Below are 27071 nucleotides of genomic sequence, written 5' to 3' on the forward strand. Positions count from 1 at the left end.
GAGAGCGCAACGTCAGCCCAAGTCCAGGGGGCAAACCGAAAAAAAGTCTCCTCTCCGAAACGAGCGGCCTACTACACTCCTCTACGCCCCGCTCCTCCCCATTTTCCTGCCTCTCCAGCTCCAGTCCACAGCCATCGCCGCCTCCGGCCTCCGAGTCCCGGAGACCTCGCCGGCGACGATGAACGCGGCTGGGCGCCGGCGGTACTCCACGGAGCAGCTCCTATTCGATTCCCCCGCCAATGCCGCGCCGGCTGTCGGCGCTGGCAGGTGGGCACAGGTGCGGCCACCGGCTCCTTGAGATCTGCGTGCGGCGCGTCACCTCCGCCTCCGGGGTGATTCACGTCTTAGCTCATGATTTTGGATTTCGCGTGCAGCGCGGCGGGGTGCGGCGCGGGGACGGGGAGATCTTCGTGTCGGTGGACCCGGCCACGCCGGCGCGGCTGCGCGGAGGGGACGCGGCGGCTACGGAGTCTCCGGGGCTGAGGCAGCAGCTCAGCCCCGGGCTTCTCGATCTCCACGCCTTCGATACCGAGCTTATCCCCGATGTAAGACGATAGCTGCATTTTTTTTACAAGATACCACTGCTTCTGTTTTTGATGATCTCCTGTGACTGGGTTAGATCATATTGTTCTAGATTGTTGGAGATGTTCTTGATCTGCCGTTCTGAATCCGAGTGTGAAGTCATGGCCGCATGGGCCCTCTGAAATATGTAATCTGCTTTGGATTGATTTGATCGGTATTTGGAGAGCAAACGAGGGATTGTGTTTTCTGTTTGGGGCATTGGTTTTCTTTCGGCGTGTATTGTTGGGAATACGATTGCTTTGAGGCACTAGGATATTGCAGTGTTAGAAACATATAAGTTTGCAGGAATGTAGGTAGCTCTTGACACGTGACACTGCACCTATACTCATTGTATGCTCCCAGCTATTGATTTGTTAAGTCTGTTTCTTTAGTTTGCCCTTCATCACGTTGATGAAGGTTCAGTGTTAAACCTAGATGTTGACATAGACTGCTTTGTGTTTCAGCCAAGAGATATACAATTTCCCTGGAACTGAAAATTCTTTATTAACTGAAACTCACATCCACATACAGTTTCAAGTTCAAGGGATGTATGATGGAGCTCAGAAGTTCAGCTATGCAAATGGAGGAGGCTTTGTCGATTCCGATGTGAGCTTCGCTACACAAAAGCAGATGAGCAAGTCCACTGTTTTTGCTGAAACTAACTACCTCAACGCCTTCACTGAGAAAGAGAAGGCAGCCCCGGTTGCCAAAATCAAAGTGGTGGTATGTTTCTTCATCTGGCTCCATGGTTGTTGATAAATATTTCCTTAATGCCTCATATGAAATTAACGATAACTGCATACTTCCAATAGCTTTGACGTGTAATGTTAAATGCAGGTGCGCAAGAGACCGCTGAACAAGAAGGAAACATCAAAGAAAGAAGAAGATATCATAGACATTGAACTAAACTCTTTGACCGTCCATGAGACTAAGCTTAAGGTCCATGCCAAGCTACTTATTTTCATCTACCTGCCTTATTTTTAGCCTCTTTCCTGTGTTCCATAGTAGCTTAACTTGTTACTGGCAGTCTATACTCATTGCTTGATGCCTTGCACACAATTCTGCAGGTTGACCTCACGGAATATGTCGAAAAGCATGGATTTATGTTTGATGCTGTTTTAGATGAGGACGTTTCAAACGATGAGGTTATTTATAAACTGCATACTCTATATAATTGCACTATTAAATACATAAACTTACTCTAGCAGCTTGGATAAATTCTATTTACAGGTTTATCGTGAAACAGTTGAACCTGTGGTTCCTGCTATTTTTAATCGTACAAAGGCAACTTGTTTTGCATATGGACAAACTGGTATATCTCCAGCATTCTCTAGATGCATGTATATGTGTATGCAGCAGACTTAAGGGCAACTCCTAACTTATATTGTTCGCCCAGGTAGTGGAAAAACCTACACCATGAGGCCACTTCCTCTGAAGGCATCCCAAGACATTTTGAGACTAATGCACCATACATATCGTAATCAAGGGTTTCAGTTATTTTTTAGTTTCTTTGAGATATATGGTGGGAAATTATATGATCTTCTCAACGAAAGGAAGTAAGTTATCCCTAAATCTGGTATATCTATAAATGATGTATATTCATAAAGCCTGTTATGGCTCATGTTCTGAACACCTACTATGTTGTGCAGCAAACTTTGCATGAGGGAAGATGGAAAACAGAAAGTATGCATTGTTGGTTTGCAAGAGCACAGGGTGTCTGATCTTGAAACTATCAAGGAGTTGATTGAACGAGGCAATGCTACCAGAAGTACTGGTACAACAGGTGCAAATGAGGAGTCATCGCGATCTCATGCCATTCTTCAGCTTGTTATTAAAAGGCGTGTTGATGGCAGTGACTCCAAACCACCCAGATTGGCCGGCAAGTTGTCGTTTATTGATCTGGCTGGCAGTGAGCGTGGTGCTGATACAACTGAAAACGATAAACAAACAAGGTTATCTTCCAAGCCTATTTTCTTCTATCACTGCCTTACGTAAATAGTAAATTTGTGTTTTGCTAATTCTGAAATGCTCTATTTTGAAACAAACGCAGAATTGAGGGTGCTGAGATCAATAAAAGTTTGCTTGCCTTAAAGGAATGTATCAGAGCGCTTGATAATGATCAGACACATATTCCCTTCAGAGGAAGCAAATTAACCGAAGTTTTGCGAGATTCATTCATTGGAGACTCACGCACTGTCATGATATCATGCATTTCCCCTAGTTCTGGTTCTTGTGAGCATACGCTGAACACATTGAGATATGCTGATAGGTGATTGTCTTTCTCAATTTTTTATGTTGCACTAGTTGCTATGTCCATATAACTTGAGCAACACATTCTCATCTTCAGGGTGAAGAGTCTGTCAAAGGGAGGCAACAGCAAGAAAGAAGTGACTTTGGCTGCTGCACCTTTACGAGAGTCAAGTCCTTCCCCATTGGCTTCGGTTGTACCCTCTTTCTCCGCAGATGAGGCGACGAATGATATCACTGAAAGGAATATTTTTGGTTGGCCTAAGCAACAGTATGCCAAAGAACAGCCATCACCATTGTTTGTGGATAGAATGCCCAAGGCTAGGGGAGATACTGCGTTCAGTTCGTCGAATGGAGGTTATTTCAACGAACAAAGGACCCGCAGTACTGCTGAAACAAGCATAGCTGTAGTACCGGATACAATGTATCAGCAGGAAATGCAACAGGCACGGAAAGGTAGAGGTTCAGCCTTGGAGAAGAATATGAGAAATTCTATTGCTTACCCGATTAGAAAGGCTGTGCCAGATGAAGATGACCATCTTAATGACCTCCTTCAGGTACTGCATTACTGCCCCTGCAGCATTTTCTAGATACAAGATTATCGGGCATGGTTTTGACTTTTATTAAGTGCTGCAGGAAGAGGACGATCTAGTGAGCGCTCACAGAAAGCAGGTGGAAGAGACCCTGGATATTATCAAAGAGGTTAGTTGGCCAAAACTGTAAATTGTGTTGCTGTCATTGGATGTTGTTCTATTTTCTGCCATAACATATAAATGTCCTCTTGTTTCATCAGGAGATGAACTTATTAGTTGAAGCAGATCATCCTGGCAACCAACTAGATGACTACGTCACAAGACTAAGCAGTATTCTATCACAGAAAGCTGCTGGAATCGTGGAGTTACAAGATCGTCTTGCACAGTTCCAGAGGCGTTTAAGTGAGAACAACGTGCTGCTATATTCCGAGAGCCCTTGATCAGGAGATAAGAGTGGCCTATTCGTCACCCCTGCGCGAGGGTAATGAGGAAGCTGGGGACCGATCAGAGTCTATGTGCCTGTGAGCTCCTGCAACGCTGGAAGTATGAAGCTGGGGACCGATCGCATTGCCAACGCTGGTGCACCGACGCAGTTCTGAACCCATAGATGTGGCATAAGCAGAGCCAGACGGCTATAGTATACTGCTGCTTGCCGTGGCCGACTAAGCATATTTGTACCCAAATCGCAGGTGTGCGTGCGCTCCATACTTCCATTCGATCATGTGTATGTATATCCCTTTCAGAGTGCCCTGCTATTTGTTTGTCAACAGATGTTCCTTTTTGTCCAGTGCATAAAGATTCTGGTATGTCGTCGTATGCCATCTTGCAATCTCACATATCTCATTTCTGTGTTGACCATGCGCTTCAATCTCCCTCAGGTTGCAATGTTCCTTTTGGAACTCGGCCTGCAATGTTCTCTGTGAAGTACCAGTTCGTTGTGTCCCTATACATTTAACAATATGCATAGTGCATAGTGCACATGTACATATACATTTAACAATATGGAAAAACATAAGTCGTCAGTTGCAAGTGAAAAAAAATAGTGTCAGCGTCCAAATGGTGTGCAGGCCCAGCCGTCGACGTTCTTTAATCATCAATGAAATTGAGGAAATGAGCGCTGAACTGGTTGGAGGAGTGGATGTACAAACCTAGCATTTGAGTTCAAATCCCAACGGATGTGAATTTAGCTTCCTATCCTATGTTGGACCTGGTACTCGTGCAATTTATCTTAAGGACTATTCTTTAATTTTAGTGGTTATATACATTCTTAGTTGATGTAGAGGCCGGAAAGTGAAAATTTTCACATTTTTATTGCGGAGGCTAGATGTAATTGCTATCGTTTTGATATTACTATAAAATAAATACTGCATCAAGGCACGTTGGACCCCAGTTAGCCTCCAAGGCGGTAGCTTCTACCATTGTTCCCGTTCCGCCGAATGTTGCCGCGGAACGCAGCCAGAACCCGTGGCCCCGCCGTAGCCTGATAACAAACTTTTTTTTCAATAAGGAGAATATATTAATATTGAAAAAAATATCAATTACACATACCCCTATTTGGTTGCACATAATTCGACTGTGAATTGAATTGGGAATGGAAAACCAAATCAGCGATTTCAATGGAATACCATAATTGTTGTTCCGATGCGCATGGTATTTATTCATCTGCAGAATCAAAAAAGCAATGGGATTCTAGAACCTGTTTGGCTGCAAATTGTGTGGAATTGAATATTTTTTGACTTTGAACAATATAAACTTTGAAATATGGATGAAACTTTGCCGGATGTTGGCGCAGCCGGCGAGCGGCGCAACTGGGCGAGGATTCGGAGCCGCTGCCGGCAAGCCGCGGAGCTGGCCGCCGATTCGCAGGCGAGGAGGGGCAGCAGGGGCGCGATTCGCAGGCGAGGCGGCGTGGTTCCCTGCAGGCCACGATGGCGGCTCGGTTCCCTGCAGGCGAGGCGACGCGGGGGCGGGTCCCTGCAGTCGGCGGCGGCGCATGGGGCGACGATTCGCAGGCGAGGCAACGCGGGGGCGGGGCCCTGCAGGCAGCGGTCGCGCGGTTCCCTGCAGGCGGGGGCGGGGCCCTGCAGGCGGCGGCGGCTCTCCGAATCCATGCAGGCGGCGGCGGCTCTCCGAATCCCTGCAGGCGGCGGCGCGGGGCGGGTCCCTGCAGGCGGCGGCGCGGGGCGGTTCCCTGCAGTCGGCGGCGGCGCGAGGGCAGGGCCCTGCAGGCGGCGGCGGCGCGATTCCCTGCAGGCGGCGGCGCGGAGAGGGTCCCTGAAGTCGGCGGCGGTGCGGTGGCGGCGGCGCGGGGACAGCGGGCGAGTTCTTGGAGCGAGGGCGAGGTAGCGCCTCGCTCGTTTTGGGGAGGCCGAAATTTACACTTGCGGGGCTGGACCTCGGAATTGGCCTCCGAATTCCACGACCCAATTCCAAGCGCAACCAAACAACGGAATTGACCTATATGGGCCTCAATTCTGTGCAACCAAACAGGGCACTAGTCTTTGCAATAACGCAATGCGCTAATGGCAATACAGATGTACACAACCAACAACGTAGTGTTCGACAACGAGCTTGAGCTGTCGGACTTTAATTTGAAGTTCTCGAGGAGACCAACGCCACCATCTTCGAGCGCGCCATCGAGATCTCACACGAGAGGGCGCCTACGGAGGAGGGTAGTCGCCTCCCCGTGAAGGCCGAGATGGCCGTCAAGCGAGGCTGAGTTCCGTCAGAGGCGGGCGACGTTGAGGCCTGGCGTTAGCGACAACCTTCGACGATGTTGCACCACCAAATTCGTGAAGCAAAAGCACAAAGACGAGCGCAAGAGAAAAGGGAAAGAACGACAACGAGGTAGACCATCGTGCGCCCCAACCGACGGATAGTGTTTAATCAATTATTTTAAGTTTTATTCAAGCTTTTATAAATAAACTTAAATTTGAATGAAATTTCTAAGTTTATTTAAATTTATTTTGCAAAATAATTTAGGAGGCTTTGTTATGAGTAGTATTGCTGGTGTGAGCAGCCCCTCACCAAACGAGGGAGCATGTGCCGGCGCCTCTAAGAGCATCCCCACTCGTTGGCGCTCCCCACGCCCAAATCCGGCGAAATTTTCGTCCGAATTGGAGGAAGATTTGGCGTGGGGAGGAGTAGTTTCCCAGTCGTGTGCTCCCCAAGCGGCGTTTCTCAGGGAAAAAGAGGATGGCTCTTGGAATCCGGACGAAAGAGGAGACACGTGGGCGTGGACGGTTGGTTTAGCTTCATCCGGAGTCCCCGGGAGACCCCCGGGAAACCGAGGATGGCATGGGGAGTCCGGACGAAAATAGGCTCAAATCCGGACCAAAAGGAGGAACCGGGGGCCTGACTGGGCCGTTTTTCGCCGTCCGGATGAAAAAAAATGGCCGTGGGGGCTCTGTGGGGAGACGAGTGGAGATGCTCTAATAGAACCCTGCCGGCGGCGGAGATGGTGAGAGTATGGCAAAGCCGCCGGATGAAATAGCCTGCGTAGCACCTCCCACCGCACCGGTCTCCTCTCCTTCCTGCGGCACCTCATGTTTCAAGCGATTCCCCTGTCAAGATGTCGACCAGCCCAACCGCTAGGGTTTTGCCGCCGCCTTCTCCCCTCTGGTGTCCCATACACGGGACTCAACCTCCTCTCATATTCCTCGACACAACCACCGGAATCATCTCCTAGCGCCGCCAGAGAAGGACCAATCCGGCAGCAAACACTTACAGCCGGACAGACCTTTAGGTTAGCCTGTTTGCTTTTCCTCTTTACTGTATCTTGATGTTTCTTATACATTGGATCAGGGACGGAGCCAGAAAAGTAACACAAGGGGGGCCAATTGCATATGTAAAATTTATTGGAGGGGGCCATATATATAAATTTACGCAACTTATAGGTCAAATATATAGATTAACCAAGATTTTTTTTAAAAAAAAATTACCATGAGGGGGGCCATGGCCCCAGCCAGCCCCCTGCTGGCTCCATCCCTGCATTGGATGATATCTGAGGACGCACGGATGATTTCATCGAACTGGTGGATGCCAATTTGGACGATTGGATCCTTCAGGTGTGTTCTATGGTTCCTTTGATTATGTTTAGATGGAAGTAAAATTAAGTACGATGCTTTCATTGCTTTCAGGATTAGTGAGAACATGCACACACATGGGAATATATGTCCCTTGATTAAGCAAATAATAGCTTTTTCCATGTAATTCTACCTTAAATCTAGGAAGCATAGCACGAAGTGATGAAGATAAGAATATGAGTATCTTGTCTCAGCCCATGTGTGCTCTGTCTTTCTACTGTACTATTTCATTTTGAAGTTTTGATGAAATTTTTTAATAGGTAATACTTGAACAAAAAATACTACTGTAGTTTCTACTGTCTTGCATAGCAGAATTTGCTTACCTTTCAACACGACGACAGGCAATTTGTTTTACGTTTTCTTAACAAATAATCTGCTAGGAAAATTAGATATACCTAATATTTGTTTCAATCTTAATTATATTTCAGTTCTGCAATATATATTTTACAAAATTATGTCTTAGTTATTTACTCTCCTAATATCACTGTTGCACAGAATTACGTATTTATCTGCTACTCTGTTGTGTGATCACAATTAATATGGTATCTTCTCTTGTGTCCTGATTTGTATTGCAGGTATCAATAAGAGATGGTAGCTGTAACTTTAGAAAGACAAGGTGGGTGCATACATATGATCTTTAGATTAAAGTCCTTATGTTCAGTTACAAGATAAAGGAACTGTAGACATATCCATATTTCTGTACTTTGCATTCAAGGATCGGATTCCTGCTCCAGTTTTGTGATATGATTTTATTCCTTTTGCAGATCGAGCCAAACGAGGTTTCACCATAGTTTTCCAACTTACTGCTGCTATAATAGCTGAAATTTAATATATTTAGAAGTAAGTTGCCAGTTTTCTTGGCTATGGTCTCAGCTTTTTTAAAACTGAAATAGCTTGCCATTGTGTATCAGTAAATTTAAAATTGACCAGGTTTCATATTATCAACAGAGAAGACGTAGCTAAATGTACTTTCTTTTAATTACAGTGGTTGGAAGCATCACCATATGTATGCTTTTCCCTTTCAAAGGTTTGTTGCCATTTACCTTGCAGGTGTAAGTTGATATAGTCTAACTGATAAGTTTTCTGTATTCTCTGACCAGTTGATGATTATTTTTAATGTAAAGCTAAATTTTACATAGAATAAATAATTTTTCTTTGTAGAATATGATGATAAATATTCTGATTGCTGTTTGATAGTAAGTCAGATGACCTTTTATTGCTCTTAGTTATAATTGAGTATTCATGCACAATGCAAATGTTAAGCATGATATTTGCAGGTCGTATTTAGTAAAACATAAACCTTTTTGTGCTAACCTACCTTTAATATATAGATTATGCATTTAATTCATGCCCCAGTATTATGTATACCATGTAGAGCTGTGCTAATAGATTTTGGAAAACCTGATTTCATAATTTTATTTTTCATCTTTTCCTGGAGCTGAACTCTTTCATTTTACTTGGAGAAGTTTATGAATGGTGTAACAATGTCTACCATGGAGTATCATATCTAGCCTCCAGATTCATATATCTTGCACTTTATGACCCACTTCTTTCTTTCATGAGCGTCTCTGATAATATTATATGTACATTTAACAAGTAAGAACTTGTGAGTGCTATCTGTCAGTCATGGCCTAACTTAAGAGCCAAGTTATCCCAATTCTTTTCATCTTCTATTTTCTAACCATCAACTTAATTATACAACACTACCAAGGTGGTTTGATTCCTGTGGTCACATTGAAAAGAAAATCTGCTTTTGATTTAAGCTAACTAATCCATGCGTATTTTCTGCATTTATTTCAAATAGCCTATAATATTACTTTCACCTGTCAGAGAACTCCTACATGTTATTTCTAATCGGTTCGCAAGGTTTATGCATTAGCAAGATACCAGAAGCAAGTTCGTACAATTCAAAGTTTAGTTGATAAAATTTTAAAGCAATAGTTTACTATTCCTTCGAGCCATTGAACCAACCGGATGGAGATTAATTATTTCACTGTTGTTCTTTGTATATGTATAATGACTGCAGTGAGCTCTATTTTCTTAATAATTTATTCTTTGTTAATTATGTGAGTCTTTTGAAGTTTTCATTGAATTAAAACATAAGTTGGATGGATTTTTCCATCGTTTTTTGTGTGGCCAATTTTCTTTATATATTGTAGACTGATCTGATTTCAATGTTTGCATCTGCACCTTATTGTCCTTTTTGATTTCTGATTGATAAAGAACTCCTTGGGGATAGCTAACATTGTATGTTCCTATTTTCTGTTATATTTTCAGATTCTATGGATGCATACCTTTAATTCATGTTTCATCACCGGTTAATGTTTGTTATAGATATCCCCCTTTCTCAGCCATGCCAGGTTAGTATCATCAGAACTTAGTACTACAAAGTTTGCACCTCGCTTCTCTTTAGCTGCAAAATATTTGTCCTTCTTTCTACCCGGTTACACATCAATAATTTATTCTAAAGTAAAAGAACTCGATGCGGTCCTCCCCGTGCTTCTTATTAAGTAGCCTAAAGTTGTTCTCCCATGGAATAGTCAAATTTTGGTCTTGCCGTATATTTTAGAATAGTTTTACATACAACTCACTCTTGCATACTGTTTTTGGTATTTAAGATGTTGAAATGACTATGTGTGGTTAGTAACTCGGGCTTAACATCGCTTACTATAATATTCCTATAATATCCTCTTTGATCCATTGTAGATCAGTAAGCATACTAACTTTTATATTCTAATCAAATGAATGTACTAAAGACAATGATAGGAAAGGAGATCTATTATATTCGATAATACTACTTCAAAACCAAAGAAAACATAAGAGTGCATCTACGTCAATTGAAGTTCAGAAATACAATGGAAAATTAAATGAAGAAGTATATATGTATCCTGGTCATAAGAATTGCAATATGCACCTTTAGATATTATGAATGCAAATATATATGCTTATGTTGTTTCTTTCCTAATGTTTTAATTCTTAAACACGATTTTTTTTCTTCTTAACACAAAATTTGAACAAATTTGGGAAAAACTAATTCACACACAAGGAGTTTATTTCTTATTAATATCCCCTTGTTCCTAAAAAATGGTAGCCCACACAACAGTTGCACGGGTTGGCGACTAGTGGGTTGCATAATTGAATTACGGGCAAATGAATTGCAACACACAAATGCTTGCATTGACCTAGAGGGTAGCTACTCATTAGTAGCTTATACTTTATAGCTTTGATTTAAAGTGATCATCTGCTACATAAAGTAGAGATAAATCTCCGTCATACGCGGCCTAATCGACAGCAAGCCATGTCAGAGGATATTTAATCTGTATCCGGGCTATAGTAGCTTAGAAGGAAACCGTCAGAAGCTGGTCATGCCCTCTACATAAAAATCTAGCGATAAACTAAACAAACTTGAGTTTTGGCAACTGAGTAACTGACCGGTTGGTGCGTTGGGAGGAGCTGGAGGACAAATCAATTAAACTCATAATCGTTTGACGTCCGCCAACCTGGCCCTACAACTAACATGCCTAGATACTAGCATTACTTTCTTTATTCATGTAGAATCCAGCTGCGGCATATCACCAAAAGTTAAGCATCACTCTGGATCGATCTGAATTAGGAAGCCCAAGCAGGAGTACCTCGCAAAATAACCCAGCCACCAGCACCAAATCGAACTGAGCAAAAGCCAGCAAGCTAATTAGCACCCCATTATTGAGCTAGTGCTAGTTGATAAGACCAAGATGCATGGACGCGAGACATACCCATTTTGGAAACAGGGGTGAAGGAGTGCAGGGGACCAACCAAACGCGAGGAGGCGGCACGACTGATCCCCCAAAATTATTCCCATCCACTTTCAAAAGCCTTGGAGGAGACAAGATATTTTCGAAGAGAGCACACCCTACATCATGCTATGCTAGTACTGTACTTGTTTAATCTCACAATCCCGTAAAGTTGAGGACGATAAGGACCCGGCGGCCCCATCGCCCATTTTGTTAAGCTTAAGCCATGTCTGTCGCGTTTTCATTTGATCCCGTCTACTCGGGGTGCTTAGATTAATCCACCGTGCGTACCTGCACCAGTGACACGCGAGCGCGACCATATTCCGGTGGCGTTTAGCTGGCCGGTGGCATGCTCGCACGGACTAAATAGGGTCCATGAGTTCCAGCTTTTACAATTCTCTAGTAGCAGCCAGTGTTTTGTACTAATCTCCCAGTGTACAGTTGATCGAGGCGTGACCGATGATGGTAGCAACAGTAAGTATGAGAGGAACAAGAGCACGCACAAGTGGACAACCTGCTCTACAAGCTCCTACTCCGCCGCCAGATCGAGAGGAACAATTTGGGAGAGACCACACCCAGTGGCTGCCAGACGATGGAGGCAGTTGGGTTAGCTGAGTTTTGATACGATCGCCACTCTTCTTTTTGCACTGTTGGATCACGCCGATGGTCCAAAAGGCGGCAGGGGTTTAATGATATATATCACCGGAAATCTCATGCGATGGCGACGCCAAGAAGACTGGGGATCGAGATTTATATCAGTATAGTCTGTGTGGTGAAGGATCTGCAATTGGACACTTGTCCCGCTCTCAGAGCGCCAGACACGTCTATAAGTATATGCTAACCCCGATCGAGCAGGTAAGCAAAGCATCACATGGGTTTATTAGTCGAGTAGTAGCTCATGTCCTCCTGTCACGCACGCTGCCCATAATTAGCAAGCATAGAGACCTACTCCGTAATTGGCAAGCCGGGCCCTCCTCTCTGCAAGCAACCACGCCTGCTTGCCTCCCTGCCTTTTGAGGGATTTTGACGTCTGTGCCTCTGTCTCGACCTGTGGGTGAGTGAGAGTAGAGCTAGGGAGCTTATCTCAGTCTGGGAGGAGAGCAAGTGAGCAGCATGGACGGCCTGCACACGGAGCTGGCGCTGGGGCTGATCGGTTGCGGCCACGGCGAGCTCCAGACGGCGCCGTTCGTGGCAAAGACATACCAGATGGTGTGCGACCCCAGGACGGACGCTTTCGTCCGGTGGGGGAGGGGCAACAACAGCTTCCTCGTCGCCGACGTCGCCGGCTTCTCCCAGCTCCTCCTGCCCTGCTTCTTCAAGCACGGCAACTTCTCCAGCTTCGTCCGTCAGCTCAACACATACGTGAGTAACTAACTATTTACCGCCATCTAATTGACTTTTATGTTCCCCTAGTTTGTAAATGCTACTTGCTTGTACAAAAGCGTACTCTAAGCTTGCACGTGCACTGTACACTTGCTTGGAACAAATGGATGCTTACTGGTAAAGATGGATGCAATTTTTGCGCAGGGCTTCAGGAAGGTGCACCCGGACCGGTGGGAGTTCGCACACGAGTCGTTCCTGCGCGGCCAGACGCGCCTGCTGCCGCGCATCGTTCGCCGCAAGAAGCGCGGGGAGGGCGGCGCCGCCTCCTGCTCCTCCACTGTCGACAAGCAGGATATGGCAGAGGAGATTGATGAGGACGAAGAGGGGAGCGAGGCGCTGCTCGAGGAGGTACAGCAGCTGCGGCAGGAGCAGACGGCCATCGGGGAGCAGCTGGCGCGGATGAGCCGGCGCCTGCAGGCAACGGAGCGGCGGCCCGACCGGCTCATGGCCTTCCTCGCCAGGCTCGCCGAGGATCCCGACGCCACGTCTGCCCACCTACTCGAACAGAAGAAGCGCCAGCGCATGCACTTCCCTGCCTCTCCCATTGCGCTTCCTCTTCAGCCGCCACAGCCGCCACCACCGCTGCTGGCGATGACCGAGGATGCAGTTGATGACGGAGTCTGGCAATGGGCGCCGGAGCCGAGACTCACGACCTTCGAGCAGCCCACCGGCAGCTCCACATTGCAGCAGGTGCCGGAGTTCGATAGGGGCGGCGGCGGCATGGGCATAACTGATGGTGGGACTGCGGTGGAGACGCCCTTCCCGTTCTGCCTACTTGGCGAGTGTTTCTTCTAACATGGCGCATCATGCATGCACATGCACCACCTTACTAGTTTTAGCAATCATTTGTACACACCTGCAAAATATATTTTTTACTCTGTGTTCTTAATATTCTTACAGGGCACATATACTACTAGAGAGTACAGACTGCTAAACTGTGTAACATTTTGCCTAGTGCGCCAGCTAGAGTAACGATCGGTCGACCATGTGTGGTGTCAATTACTACAGTACAATTACAAGTAATTTATCTTTGAACTTTGTTAATTGGAACATCCTCCAAGCTTATAGGGGAGTACTACTAGAAAGATTATATTAAGCTCGGCACACTTTGGTTCTCAGGAAACATCGTCGTGCAGTTTCTACGAAAATGTTTCGTCCACTTGGCGTTGGATTAGACTTTGGCTTATTATAGTCGGTAGTTTTCGCCTTTGCTACTACTATATGTGGCATTAAGGTGTTGGAATGTCGGCCTTGGTTGCTTGGGTGGTTCGACCGTCGACTTGTGTGACAAGCATGTGTATGTCATGTTGTTGTATCGATTTTCTGCCAGTTCTTATAAACTGATCAATTCTGAGCGGCAAGCCTTCTGCCATGGTTTTGTGGGAGAGTCGCTTTATTTCATTTTATTCATATACAACGGGGTGCTATCAGTATTTCTTACTTTAGCTAAGGGATGTCTTCATTTATTAAATTAATTTTCTACTAAAGTTTCATTAATTTTTATTAATTAATCGTTAGTTATGAAAGGTGATGAGATGACATACAGAGAGAACTAAGAGAAGAATTGCTTTCTCTACCAATGTGGTTGCGTAGTACATGGACGGGAAGGATATGAACCCGGGTGCATGTGCATCCTACAATGCAATTTTATTTAAAATGCTAGAGTATTTCAAAGTTTAAAAAAAAATTGAAAAAATGCACGCGTGTATATTCAATGTTAATACTTATGTGTGCATATTTTGGCATAAAAACAACTGTGTGACCTCCACATAAATGTGAATGTGGGATTTCCTATCACCGTGAACAGTACACCACCAATCATTATAGTGCCATTTGAACATTTTTTTATTAATTTTCGTGTAGGCTACATACAAGTGTATTTTTTTTGTGAAAACTTACACAAATAAGTATCAACAGGATATATACATGAAAAAAATTATTTCATTATTTTGAGATTTTCAAATAGCCTTTTTTCAATATTATAGAAACGGGTGCACCTACACCCGGGTGCGTCCTAGTATTTCCCTGTAGCACATGCAGAAGAGGAGAACAACTCTACGGAGCATGTTTTTCAGTTAGAGGAGAAAATCCCAATGGTTAGTGAAAGTGATTTGTAATTCGAATCCCCTTTCTGGGCGCATTACCCAACAAGTAGGAAGGCATGATGTGCGTGCAAGCTGAGCTATTAATGGTCCAGGTGTCCCGTAGCTCCATTATATTACTCTCACAGTACACTTGAGCGTGATGATTTTAATTAAAGTACTCTAGGAGTAATCAAACCAAAGGGCAAAGCCCCGGCCCTAAGCCTCACGAGAGGGCGACATCGACGATTTCGACGGGTTTTCTCTCGGTCTCTAGCTCCATCGCCCGCCGGTGGTTGGAGCGTGGGTACATTTCTTAATCATGCGCACAGTGATTTAGGAGCACTTGGGTGTGAGAACATCGTGGCTTCACGGTGACTGAGCATCTGAAATCCTTGTTAACTTCGGTGGTGCGCAAGGTGATCGGTTTCATATATTTCCTGTGTCCCTTTCCAGGATGCGACTCCAACAGACCAACAGGCGCCCGAATATACGGGAGGAAATATGTATACAAAGATTTGTGTGTCCAGCCGGTAGAGGTGTACGCGTGTACATATAACATGGTACACACTTTAGGGTGTGATAGGTTGCTCGCAAGCCTGTATTTTTTTTTGCATTCCGTGGTCCAAAATTCGTTGATTTGGTTGCCTGGCCTGTTTTTAAATCTCAGACCGCACGTTTTTTGAAGCAATATTTTGCCTTCAGGCGGAGGAATGCTCGATTCCACAATTTTCAAGCTCTGGCCAAGCTCTGCGCTTGCGAACAGGGGAGAAACTGCGTCCCGTTTGTGCAAGCTCGAAGATAGTGCGAGCTCGCGTGCGTCCTTGAAAATTTGGTAGGAGAAATTTCAACACTCCCCATCGCTTCGAACCCTTCATATCACCGCTCGACTCACCGGCAAATATCGCAACACCATACTCCCCTCCGGCCCCCATCGACATATCTATTCCAGCTAGGAGTTTTACCGACGAGCAGGTAAGCAACGGCATCTACCCTGGTAGCTACTAGACAGTGGCAGCTAGTGGTCTTCCACTTCTTCTCCTACCTCGACGCTTGCTTCTTCTCCAATGACAGTGAGTTCTTTAGACCCTAACTAGTTAGGATTTTTGAGCATGTTTGTAGATCTAACTAGAGGAATGAGAAGATTTGTGGCCGCATGTTGCTTGTTGGTAGTGGAGTACTGATTGATGTGCATGATGCATTGTATGACCGCTGTAGCTTAGTTGGTATCACTAGTTCTTCTAAAGCTGTTCAAATCTTGCTTAGTCTTGATCAATCTTGCTTAATCTAGCAAGTTGTATGTTGATTATGTATGTCAGTGTTGACCTACACTAAATCTTAACCGGCGAGAAAACTGGCACGCCGAACTGAGTCGACCAAGCCTTGTGTGCTGATGCCAATTCCGGTGAGCTTTTCGGTCCGCCGGACCATCCGGTGTGGGGATCGGTGCCGCCGAACTTACTGCTAGATTGGGTCGCAGAATTACCCTCAAAACGACTGGTTTTATCCCTTGGAATATAAATAGTATTTCTTCCTCCTTGAGAAGGTAAGGTCCAACATTCCTCTCTCTCTCATACTTCATTGTTGAACCTTCAAAAGCTTGTTTCAATCTTTTCCTTCTTTCCTTCTATGATTCTTGCGCCTTTTTGAGGAATTTGGAAGAGGAGATCTTGATCTACAATATCCACCAATCAATTTCGTCTCTTTATGAAGGGAACCAATTAGATCCTAATCTTGGACTTATTTGTTGATTTTCTACTTTGTTCTTCCTCTCTAACACTTGTTGATTTGGTGGGATTTGAGTGAGAAGGATTTGAACACCTTTGATTTTTCTTGCTTTGCATCCTTACATAGTGTTGATCTCCCCATTATGTTTTATTCGAGTGAGAGATCGTGGGTTTGCTACTGTAGGAGGGTGATGACCTCCTATTTGAGTTTGTAAGAGCATCTCCAGCCACGTCCCCCAAAGCGTCCCCAAACGGTGCGGATCGAGCGTTAGGGAGATGTCGCTCCGCAGCCGCGTCCCCCAAATGCTGCCCCCCAAACCTTTTTTTAACATTAAAATACTTTTTTTTTGTTTTTTTTGGCATTTTTATTTCAATAGAGGGAAGAAACATTTCACAAACTAATACATAATTGGGAACATGGTTTACACAAACTAAAACATAGTTTGGAACATGGTTTCACAAACTAATACATAGTTTGAACCATGGTTGACACAAATTAAAATATTGGAAAATGAGGAAACCTAACTAGTGTTGGCATCACATATTTCATGTGTTCGCTGCCAAGAAAGAACACTCCCAGGCACTTCCAGTCACCCAAACTGGAAAATCCAGATGGTGATGATAACCCTTTTGATCCTTTCGAGGAAGAACATCCAGAAACTTTCGTGCATATTTTCGCTGCGAAGAAACAACACTCGACGTGTTCAATCGTCCTCCTCATCGATGTCGCCGTGATAGTGTCAGCAACAACGCGTGTCTTCGAACACCTTGACGCTCATATCCGCGTCGCCAAGGTAGGAGAATGTGAGCATGCAGCCGGCTTCGAGGTCGTGGTAGCGCGTGAACTTCTCCCAGCCGGTGTGGAGGTACATCTTGTCGCGCCCGTCGAAGAGCACGTCCACCGGCCACCGGCAGCAGTCGCAGCCAGCCTCCCGTAGATGCAGTGCGTCCGGCTCGTTGCTGGCGACGAAGTCGGCGAACTTGTCCGGCAACCTCTGGATGCCGAGAGGGTCGCCCTTGAGGACGACGACGAACTCGAACAGCACTTGCTCCTCCTCATGTAGGTCCGACGATGAAGACAACGGCATCGCAGGTGATGGCGAGCGTGCAGCTCTGCTGCGGCCACGACCACGACCATGTCCGCGACCTCGGCCTCTGCCTCTGCCTCTACCAAGTGATACGTCTCAAACGTATCTATAATTTCTTATGTTCCATGCTACTTTATTGATTATACTCACATGTTTTATACACATTATATGTCATATTTATGCGTTTTCCGGAACTAACCTATTGACGAGATGCCGAAGTGCCGCTTCCTGTTTTCTGCTGTTTTTGGTTTCAGAAATCCTAGTAAGGAAATATTCTCGGAATTGGACGAAATCAACGCCCAACATCTTATAATTCCACGAAGCTTCCAGAACACCGGAGAGGCACCAGAGGGGAGCCCTGGGAGGCCCCCACATGTGGCCGGCGCGGCCCAAGGGGGGGCGCGCCCCCCTGTTGTGTGGCGGCTCCGTACCCCCTCCGACTCCGCCTCTTCGCCTATATAAAGCTCCCTGACCTAAATCTTCGAGACGGAAAAGCCACGGTACGAGAAACCTTCCAGAGCCGCCGCCATCGCGAAGCCAAGATCCGGGGACGAGAGTCTCTGTTCCAGGCACGCCGCCGGGACGGGGAAGTGCCCCGGAAGGCATCTCCATCGACACCACCGCCATCTTCATCACCGCTGCTGTCTCCCATGAGGAGGGAGTAGTTCTCCCTCGAGGCTAAGGGCTGTACCGGTAGCTATGTGGTTAATCTCTCTCTCCCATGTACTTCAATACAATGATCTCATGAGCTGCCTTACATGATTGAGATCCATATGATGAGCTTGTAATCTAGATGTCGTTATGCTATTCAAGTGGATTTTACTTATGTGATCTCCGGAGACTCCTTGTCCCACGTGTGTAAAGGTGACAAGTGTGTGCACCGTGTGGGTCTCTTAGGCTATATTTCACAGAATACTTATTCACTGAGTTATGATTTGAGTCGGATGTCTCTATGAAATTATGGTGTGTTAGTACCTCCTATGAATGCTCACAGTGACAGCGTGGGGTGTTTATTAGTACTTGGGAATACATCTTTAAGGTTTGCCTACATGATGAATTAGTGTTCGTTATCTTGCCAAATAGTAATTCAGAATAGCATAGTGAAGTGCTTATTTATATTCCTTTATGATTGCAATGTGCTTTGTATCACTATTAATCTATGTGCTACTCTAGTGATGTTATTAAAGTAGTCTATTCCTCCTCCATGATGTAATGATGACAGTGTGTGCATCATGTAGTACTTGGCGTAGTTTATGATTGTAATCTCTTATAGATTATGAAGTTAACTATTACTATGATTGTATTGATGTGATCTATTCCCCCTTTCGTAGCTTGAAGGTGACAGTGTGCATGCTATGTTAGTACTCGGTATAATTGCGTTGGTCTATCATGCACTCTAAGGTTATTTAAATATGAACATCGAATGTTGTGGAGCTTGTTAACTCCGGCATTGAGGTGCTCTTGTAGCCCTACACAATTAATGGTGTTTGTCATCCAACAAGAGAGTGTAGAGTGGTTTAATTATGTGATCAATGTTGAGAGTGTCCACTAGTGAAAGTATGATCCCTAGGCCTTGTTTCCAAATACTGCAATCATCGCTTATTTACTGTTTTACTACATCTTTACTTCCTGCAATATTACTACCATCAATCGCACGCCGACAAGCTATTTTCTCGGCGCCGTTACTACTACTCATATTCATTCATACCACTTGTATTTTACTATCTCTTCGTCGAACTAGTGCACCTATACATCCGACAAGTGTATTAGGTGTGTTGGGGACACAAGAGACTTCTTGTATCGTGATTGCGGGGTTGCTTGAGAGGGATATCTTTTTCCTCTACCACCCCGAGTTCGATAAACCTTGGGTGATTCACTTAAGGGAAACTTGCTGCTGTTCTACAAACCTCTCGCTCTTCGAGGCCCAACACCGTCTACAGGAATAGAAGCGTGCGTAGACATCAAGCTATTTTCTGGCGCCGTTGCCGGTGAGGTAAGGTAAAAGGTATTCACATCCTCCGACTACTAAGCTATTTCCTAGCATTGTTGCCGGTGTGTGAGTGCTCGAAGCTATTCCCTTTAGATCCTGCAATTGCATCTTTTTGTTTCTTGTTTTACACTAGTAAGGCATAATGGAAAACAATGAGCTTCTTATTCTATTTCCTGAGTTAAGACATGGATTGTTTGATGCGAAAATTAAAAAACCTATGGAATCTTATTTGCATGCTAGTAGCAATGATATTAGTATGAACGCTTTGAACACCATTGTTGCTAATGATATGGAAAATTCTAAGCTTGGGGAAGCTGGTTTTGATGAGCATGATATTTTTAGTCCCCCAAGCATTGAGGAGAAAATTTTCTTTGATGATACTTTGCCTCCTATTTATGATGATTATAATGATAGTGGTCTTTTGGTGCCGCCTACTATGGAGAGTAAATTTTATTATGATTATACTATGCCTCCTACACTTGATGAGAATAATAATGATAGCTACTTTGTTGAATTTGCTCCCACTACAACTAATAAAATCGATTATGCTTATGTGGAGAGTAATGATACTTTTATGCATGTGAATAAGAATGTCTCATGTGATAGTTATATTGTTGAGTTTGTTCATGATGCCACTGAAAGTTATTATGAGAGAGGGAAACATGGCTATATGCATCTTAATAATATTAAGTTTCCCCTCTTTATGTTGAAATTTTTGAAGTTACTTGTGTTTTATCTTCCTATGCTTGTCACTTTACTCCTCATGAATTTGTTTATTTACAAGATTCCTTTTCATAGGAAGTGGGTTAGACTTAAAGTGTTTTATACTTGCTTTTTGATGCTCTCTTTTGCTTCAACTCTTATTTCTTGCGAGTGCATCATTAAAACTGCTGAGCCCATCTTAATGGCTATAAAGAAAGCACTTCTTGGGAGATAACCCATGTCTTTATTTTACTACATCAATTTTGTTTTATATTTGTGTCTTGGAAGTTGTTACTACTGTAGCAACCTCTCCTTATCTTTATTTTATTGCATTGTTGTGCCAAGTAAAGTCTTTGATAGTAAAGTCAATACTAGATTTGGATTACTGCGCAGAAACAGTTTATTGCTGTCACGAATTTCAATATGCCTCTCTGTAGGTAACTCAGAAAAATCTACCAATTTACGTGCGTGATCCTCAGATATGTACGCAACTTTCATTCTATTTGAGCATTTTCATCTGAGCAAGTCTGGTGCCTCAAAAAAATTCGTCTTTACGGACTGTTCTGTTTTGACAGATTCTGCCTTTTATTTCGCATTGCCTCTTTTGCTATGTTGAATGGATTTCTTTGTTCCATTAACTTCCAAGTAGCTTTGTGCAATGTCCAGAAGTGTTAAGAATGATTGTGTCACCTCTGAACATGTGAATTTTTGATTATGCACTAACCCTCTAATGAGTTTGTTTTGAGTTTGGTGTGGAAGAAGTTTTCAAGGGTCAAGAGAGGAGGATGATACAATATGATCAAGAAGACTCAAGCATCTAAGCTTGGGGATGCCCAAGGCATCCCCTTCTTCATCGACAGCTTATCAGGTCACCTCTAGTGAAACTATATTTTTATTCCGTCACATCTTATGTACTTTACTTGGAGCGTCTGTGTGTTTCTATTTTTGTTTTTGTTTGAATAAAATCGGATCCTAGCATTCTTTGTTTGGGAGAGAGACACGCTCCGCTGTTTCGTATGAACACATATGTTCTTAGCTTTATTCTTAATGTTCATTGCGAAGGGTGAACTACTTCGTTCATTGTTATATGGTTGGAAACAGAAAATGCTGCATGTGGTAAATGGTATAATGTCTTGAATAATTTGATGCTTGGCAATTGTTGTGCTCATATAGATCATGTTTAAGCTCTTGCATCATGCACTTTGCACCTATTAACGAATAACTACATAGAGCTTGCTAAAATTTGGTTTGCATGATTGATCTCTAGAGTCTAGATATTTTCTGGAAGGTGTTTGAACAACAAGGAGACAATGTAAAGTCTTATAATACTTACAATATGTTCATATGTGAGATTTGATGCACCTTTTATACTTGAGTTTGCTTCAAACAACCTTGCTAGCCTAGCCTTGTATTGAGAGGAATTCTTCTCGTGCATCCAAATCCTTGAGCCAAAAACTATGCCATTTGTATCCACCATACCTACCTACTACATGGTGTTTCTCTGCCATTCCAAAGTACATTACTTGAGTGCTACCTTTAAAAATTCTATCCTTTGTCTTTGCAATATATAGCTCATGGGAAAAATAGCCTTAAAAACTATTGTGGTGAAGAATATGTACTTATGTGTCTTATTTCTTAATAAGTTGCTTGTTGAGCGGTAACCATGTTTATGGGGACGCCATCAACTTTTATACCTTTGTTGAATATCATGTGAGTTGCTATGCATGTTCGTCTTGTCTGAAGTAAGGGCGATTTTCATGATCAAATGGTTTGAGTATGCATATTGTTAGAGAAGAACATTGGGCCGCTAACTAAAGCCATGATTCATGGTGGAAGTTTCAGTTTGGACAATTAATCCTCAATCTCTTATGAGAATTTTATCTGTTGTTGAATGCTTATGCATTGAAGAGGAGTCCATTATCTGTTGTCTATGTTGTCCCGGTATGAATGTCTAAGTTGAGAATAATCAAGAACGAGAAATCCAATGCGAACTTTCTCCTTAGACCTTTGTACAGGCGGCATAGAGGTACCCCTTTGTGACACTTGGTTGAAACATATGCTATGCAATGAGAATCCATGTTAATCCAAGCTAATTAGGACAAGGTGCGAGCACTATTGGTAATCTATGCATGAGGCTTGCAACTTATAAGATGTCTTATACATAACACATATGATTTATTACTACCGTTGACAAAATTGTTTCTATGTTTTCAAAATAAAAGCTCTAGCACAAAAATAGTAATCCATGCTTCCTCTGCGAAGGGCCTATCTTCTACTTTATTGTTGAGTCGGTTTACCTACTTCTTTCTATCTTGGAAGCAAACACTTGTATCAATCGTGTGCATTGATTCTTACATGTTTACCTATTGCACTTGTTATATTGCTTTATGTTGACAACTATCCATGAGATATACATGTTACAAGTTGAAAGCAATTGCTGAAACTTAATCATCCTTTGTGTTGTTTCAAAACTTTCTACTAAGAATTTATTGCTTTATGAGTTAACTCTTATGCAAGTCTTATTGATGCTTGTCTTGAAAGTACTATTCATGAAAAGTCTTTGCTATATGATTCAGTTGTTTAATCATTGTCTTCACCATTGCTTCGAATCGCTGCATTCATCTCATATGCTTTACAATAGTATTGATCAAGATTATGATAGCATGTCACTTCAGAAATTATCCTTGTTATCGTTTACCTACTCGAGGGCGAGTAGGAACTAAGCTTGGGGATGCTTGATACGTCTCAAACGTATCTATAATTTCTTATGTTACATGCTACTTTATTGATGATACTCACATGTTTTATACACATTACATGTCATATTTATGCGTTTTCCGGAACTAACCTATTGACGAGATGCCGAAGTGCCAGTTCCTGTTTTCTGCTGTTTTTGGTTTCAGAAATCCTAGTAAGGAAATATTCTCGGAATTGGACGAAATCAACGCCCAGCATCTTATAATTCCACGAAGCTTGCAGAACACCGGAGAGGCACTAGAGGGGAGCCCTGGGGGGCCCAAACATGTGGCAGGCGCGGCCCAAGGCGGGGGGGGGGCGCCCCCCTGTTGTGTGGCGGCTCCGTACCCCCTCCGACTCCGCCTCTTCGCCTATATAAATCTCCCTGACCTAAATCGTCGAGACGGAAAAGCCACGGTACGAGAAACCTTCCAGAGCCGCCGCCATCGCGATGCCAAGATCTGGGGGACAGGAGTCTCTGTTCCGGCACGCCGCCGGGACGGGGAAGTGCCCCCGGAAGGCATCTCCATCGACATCACCGCCATCTTCATCACCGCTGCTGTCTCCCATGAGGAGGGAGTAGTTCTCCCTCGAGGCTAAGGGCTGTACCGGTAGCTATGTGGTTAATCTCTCTCTCCCATGTACTTCAATACAATGATCTCATGAGCTGCCTTACATGATTGAGATCCATATGATGAGCTTGTAATCTAGATGTCGTTATGCTATTCAAGTGGATTTTACTTATGTGATCTCCGGAGACTCCTTGTCCCACGTGTGTAAAGGTGACGAGTGTGTGCACCGTGTGGATCTCTTAGGCTATATTTCACGAATACTTATTCACCGAGTTATGATTTGAGTCGGATGTCTCTATGAAATTATGGTGTGTTAGTACCTCCTATGAATGCTCACGAGTGACGGCGTGGGGTGTTTATTAGTACTTGGGAATACATCTTTAAGGTTTGCCTACATGATGAATTAGTGTTCGTTATCTTGCCAAAGAGTAATTCAGAATAGCATAGTGAAGTGCTTATTTATATTCCTTTATGATTGCAATGTGCTTTGTATCACTATTAATCTATGTGCTACTCTAGTGATGTTATTAAAGTAGTCTATTCCTCCTCCATGATGTAATGATGACAGTGTGTGCATCATGTAGTACTTGGCGTAGTTTATGATTGTAATCTCTTATAGATTATGAAGTTAACTATTACTATGATTGTATTGATGTGATCTATTCCCCCTTTCGTAGCTTGAAGGTGACGGTGTGCATGCTATGTTAGTACTCGGTATAATTGCGTTGGTCTATCATGCACTCTAAGGTTATTTAAATATGAACATCGAATGTTGTGGAGCTTGTTAACTCCGGCATTGAGGTGCTCTTGTAGCCCTACACAATTAATGGTGTTTGTCATCCAACAAGAGAGTGTAGAGTGGTTTAATTATGTGATCAATGTTGAGAGTGTCCACTAGTGAAAGTATGATCCCTAGGCCTTGTTTCCAAATACGCAATCATCGCTTATTTATCGTTTTACTACATCTTTACTTCCTGCAATATTACTACCATCAAGCGCACGCCTGACAAGCTATTTTCTACAGCGCCGTTACTACTACTCATATTCATTCATACCACTTGTATTTTACTATCTCTTCGCCGAACTAGTGCACCTATACATCTGACAAGTGTATTAGGTGTGTTGGGGACACAAGAGACTTCTTGTATCGTGATTGCAGGGTTGCTTGAGAGGGATATCTTTTTCCTCTACCACCCTGAGTTCGATAAACCTTGGGTGATTCACTTAAGGGAAACTTGCTGCTGTTCTACAAACCTCTGCTCTTCGAGGCCCAACACTGTCTACAGAAATAGAAGCGTGCGTAGACATCAACCAGCAATGACGTCGACTCTTGAGATGGTGGCGGCTAGGGTTGGGGAGAGAGGCGATAGGGTTTGTGTGTGAGGGACGATGAGAGAGCGCCCCTTTTATAGGCCGGAGGGAGGCGGGGGAGCGGTGGCGCTCATTAACATCGGCACATAGAGCTAGGCGCGACGAGACGCTTCGCTGCGCCTCTGCGGAAACTGCATCGTCGCTGCGCGCCAATAACTTCCATCGCGAGGTAGGCGAGGGTTAGGTTAAACTTGAATGTGCCGCTGACGTTTCGGTCCCGCCACTCCCCGCCTCGCTTTTCGTTGTGTCTGACGTGCCCAGAGCGTCTCCTGTGTAGAGGGGACGTGCTCGGGCGTCGGACACCGTGTTGGGCCGCGTCGGACGGAAGGAGACATTGGGGCGCGCGGCTGGAAACGAAATTTTGTCCAACAACGCCTCAAATCCCTTTGAGAGACATTTTAAGAGACGCGGCTAGAGATGCTCTTACAAACATAGCTATAATGGTGCCGTCATGTTTCATGTGAGATTGTTAACAACCAATGGAATTGCATAAACATGCCTAAACCCGGTTTTCCCTGATGCAACATCTGACGGGTCAAATGTCGGAACAGGGAAAAATCCATGTGAGCAACCAACCATGCTCTATTATTTATAGATATATATTATCATATGCTCCTAATTAGTGTGTGGTAGATTGCCATAGATTAGCAAAGAAGCAATATTACGACTAGCTAGCACCTACTCCACTATACTCCCTTCCTCCTATATATAAGCCATATAGTTTTTTTTTAAAATAAAATATAAGGTTTATTGTGTTGCTCTATTTATATGGACAACATTTTTAGAGATTTGATTAGGTTTACTTATCTTATGTAAAGTTCTCTATTAGCTCACGATAATTACTTAGAGTTAATCCTAGTCAAACATGGTGTAATTTTTTCCTAAATATGTGTTCCTTAATTTCCGTGCTAAAAATTATATGACTTATATTTAGCAGCGGAGGGAGTATGATACTAGAACAAAGTGCCTTTTTTCTCCACCGTACATCCGCGTGGAATTAAATGGTTCAGGTCGCCCTCCATCGACCGAAATAGTTGGATATTGACCTCTTAATATGGTGGCCTCGAACCCTCGATGGTCATAAGAAATGCCGCTGTTTCGTACTATGATCTACTATAGATGTTCTAAATTATTCCATGCAAGTTTGGTCAGATTTATTTTAGATACACATGTATTTAAACTTAATTAAAAAAATGTGCATCAAACATTTTGAAATAGAGGAGCATAATATATTTCCATTAGAGACAACGACGTCTGATGGCGGGGTAATTAATTACCCCTGCCAATCTTACTATACAAATTGTACGAAATACTATAGAAAAATTGAAATCAAGAAAGCTGCCTCTATCGTGGAGGCTGTAGCTAGTCGGCAAAGTAAACGTATATGTCCAAAACAAAGCTGGCCCAGCTGTACGTTTGAAAGTGGCCCGCATTAGTTCAATGATTCTATCTATCTAAATGTAGTTAATGTCAGTCAGCAAATGCTTCAGTGTGTACATGCTCCACTTGGATGACGCAAACAAGCTTGAACTTGAAGGTGCACAATACTACGTACATACGAATATACGATTACTGTGTACCGTATAATAGGGTTGCAGATGCATGATGACGTGACGCACAGACGTGCGACTGTAGGATTGCCTGCGACCTCGTGCATGCATATTCATGCGGATCTAACCTGCACTGTCGCGCATTCAACTAAATGTTAGCTCGACCGGGACCCACATTTCAAGTGGGGTTTATCCCCCTCTATCGTTCCGTGACCGTATGAGAATGATAATTAGTGCAGTGCCAGAGTCGGGTATTCCTTGTTCTCAAAAAAAAAAAAAAAAAAAAAAAGAGTCGGGTATTCCTTCATCCCGAGTTCCAACTGGCTCAAAACATTTAATTTCCAATTTCTAAAAATATTAGAAAAAGTATTTGCGCATACATAGAGACTTGATACATATGCGGGTCTATATTCAAGAAAAAAACGTATACATGTGTGGTCTCCACAAAAAAAAAGAACTATGCAACTTGTACGGTAAAATCTTTTAATTTAGACTGTTCATCATTATTATTTCTGCTTAAGTTACGTATTTTTGAATTTAAGTTTGATATTTGGCATGCACAAGCCTGCATACAGCATTCTCTTCATTCAGAAGTTTATTTCTTACTTTTTGTATTATTTGGACTTTAGTACTCGTATTTGTGTGGAAACACGAGTACCCATATTTTTAGTA

The 27071-nt window shown here is 43.6% G+C and overlaps 2 protein-coding genes across 2 annotated transcripts; both read left to right on the plus strand.

The window, feature by feature from the left end:
* The first annotated feature begins 239 nt into the window (after positions 1 to 239).
* Positions 240 to 4147, plus strand: LOC124663474 (kinesin-like protein KIN-13B). The gene is made up of 11 exons (XM_047201172.1): positions 240 to 545; positions 1093 to 1284; positions 1399 to 1500; positions 1629 to 1706; positions 1792 to 1873; positions 1958 to 2117; positions 2211 to 2513; positions 2612 to 2830; positions 2909 to 3365; positions 3445 to 3510; positions 3602 to 4147. Exons 1-11 carry the CDS (start codon positions 240 to 242, stop codon positions 3779 to 3781), a joined length of 2145 nt encoding a protein of 714 aa, XP_047057128.1. The 3' UTR covers positions 3782 to 4147.
* An 8165-nt stretch (positions 4148 to 12312) lies between these two features.
* Positions 12313 to 13425, plus strand: LOC124668279 (heat stress transcription factor C-1a-like). The gene is made up of 2 exons (XM_047205449.1): positions 12313 to 12561; positions 12727 to 13425. The coding sequence occupies exons 1-2, from the start codon at positions 12313 to 12315 to the stop codon at positions 13375 to 13377; spliced, it is 900 nt and encodes a 299-aa protein (XP_047061405.1). The 3' UTR covers positions 13378 to 13425.
* The last annotated feature ends 13646 nt before the right edge of the window (positions 13426 to 27071 follow it).

The sequence above is a fragment of the Lolium rigidum genome, chromosome 6 (genome assembly GCF_022539505.1).
Source record: "Lolium rigidum isolate FL_2022 chromosome 6, APGP_CSIRO_Lrig_0.1, whole genome shotgun sequence".
Lineage (NCBI taxonomy): Eukaryota > Viridiplantae > Streptophyta > Magnoliopsida > Poales > Poaceae > Lolium > Lolium rigidum.